Source organism: Echinococcus granulosus (assembly GCF_000524195.1).
Source record: "Echinococcus granulosus chromosome Unknown EG_S00131, whole genome shotgun sequence".
In the NCBI taxonomy this organism is placed as follows: domain Eukaryota; kingdom Metazoa; phylum Platyhelminthes; class Cestoda; order Cyclophyllidea; family Taeniidae; genus Echinococcus; species Echinococcus granulosus.
The window spans coordinates 167,557-168,600 of NW_020170511.1; the positions used below are offsets into that span (position 1 = coordinate 167,557).

The 1,044-nt window shown below is 39.1% G+C and overlaps 1 protein-coding gene across 1 annotated transcript in view; it reads right to left on the bottom strand. All coding sequences in view use genetic code 11, as the record gives it.

Annotated features, from left to right (window-relative positions):
* Nucleotides 1-540: 540 nt before the first annotated feature.
* Nucleotides 541-1,044, bottom strand: part of EGR_09096 (hypothetical protein) — a gene marked incomplete at both ends in the record, with an annotated part of 2,272 nt that continues 1,768 nt past the window's right edge. Inside the window, one exon of the mRNA XM_024498345.1 lies at nt 541-608. Within this exon, the coding sequence (XP_024347254.1) occupies nt 541-608 (68 nt within the window). The remainder of the gene's footprint in view (nt 609-1,044) is intronic.

Sequence of the window (1,044 nt, forward strand, 5' to 3'; positions counted from 1 at the left end):
AGATTTGGATTTTGATGACATCAGGGCTCATTTACAAGACTTGAGAGATTTGATTGAGGACTGTCAGTTCGAAGTCATTATATTTGTCTACCGAGAAATGTGGTAATTAATCGGGTTTAATAAGGCTTTACCTTATTGATATCAAAACCTACCGCGATTAGTAATTTTGGACGCTTCTGAGAATGCATTTTAGGTTTAATGAGGATAATGCCACCCAAATTGCGTCGTTAGGGGTAGGCTAATTTCTACTTGATGATATTTGAAAGATTTGGGCAATAATTCTAATAATGGGCTAACCGTGCACTTAGAGACCGAAAATAGACTTTTCTCCCTTATTCCTACTTGTAGAGCTTTCCACAAACAGGAGAGTTTTATCTCTACGTGGTACCATCAGCTATAGTTTCAAGAAAATGCTCAGTTCGAATTAAAAGATATCCTAAAGGCCACTAAGTTGTGGTCATATAATGGGCTTCATTTAGTGACCTGCGAGAATCGCTTAGCCAAAGAAATGTTCCTTAAACGAGAAAACACGAAAATCCTTTATACAGTAAACAACGACAGGTGAGCCATCATCGGAAGTTGTTTCCTCTCAAATCCTTCCTCCTGATCTGCGTATAGAAAGTAGATGATTTAGGAGTGAATTAGCCAAGCAGGAAGTACTCATGAGTCGCCCCGTATAAACCTTTTTTCACGAGCAATATAAGGTGGAACTGATGTTTGCTTTGGATGGTGAGTGGGTGTGGCCACTACAGACTCACACAGGAGCAGAAAATCTCGCACCACAAACGCATTTTGTCACATATGACAGAGGAGAAATCACACCTGCAGCAAAAAAGTCACACGTCTATGTGACAACGCCTTCCGACTACATTGTGACCCAAGGTCTGTTTGGACCGAGGTAAACGGAATGATTGCAAGCATTTAAATGCATTTCAAGTCAGAAAGAAGCAAACTAAGGCAAAATAATTAAGGAATATTCGAGTCTTTTGCTTAACAATTCGCAACATAATTAAATAAACTTGGAAGATTTAATTGCCAGAATTG